Genomic DNA, 388 nt, shown 5'->3' with positions numbered 1-388 from the left:
AAATTGTTTTATACTGTTCGATGATCACATTCAACATTATTAGCATTCCCGATACCTCATCCACGTCTCCCGAAGTCATCGCCAGGACCGAAAATGACCAATTCGAACGAGGACGACTCCGGTTCACCAGGTCTCGTCAAGAGCACATATTCGAACGCACATGAACTCCCCGTGTATGAGAAATAACGATCTTGTCTCACTGTAGTCGATAGAACATCGGCGGGACTGTTCTCGAAGATTCTTGTGGTTCTGTTCAAGTCTTGCTCAAGGCGGGGTTGTTCTTCTTCCGTGAAATAAGTGCTCAGTGAGTTGGAAAACGCCACTGCCTCTGGTAACACGATTTCCCTCCATTTTATCGCCTGTGTTTTGTCGGTCTCTGCCTTCTCGT

The 388-nt window shown here is 46.9% G+C and overlaps 1 protein-coding gene across 1 annotated transcript in view; it reads right to left on the bottom strand.

Moving 5' to 3' along the window:
* Positions 1 to 388, bottom strand: part of LOC119591422 — a gene marked incomplete at its 5' end in the record, with an annotated part of 642 nt that continues 254 nt past the window's right edge. Inside the window, 1 exon segment of the mRNA XM_037940163.1 lies at positions 1 to 356. Within this exon segment, the coding sequence (XP_037796091.1) occupies positions 57 to 356 (300 nt within the window).

Source organism: Penaeus monodon, chromosome 28, assembly GCF_015228065.2.
Source record: "Penaeus monodon isolate SGIC_2016 chromosome 28, NSTDA_Pmon_1, whole genome shotgun sequence".
Lineage (NCBI taxonomy): Eukaryota > Metazoa > Arthropoda > Malacostraca > Decapoda > Penaeidae > Penaeus > Penaeus monodon.
This window is presented reverse-complemented; position numbering and strand designations above follow the sequence as displayed.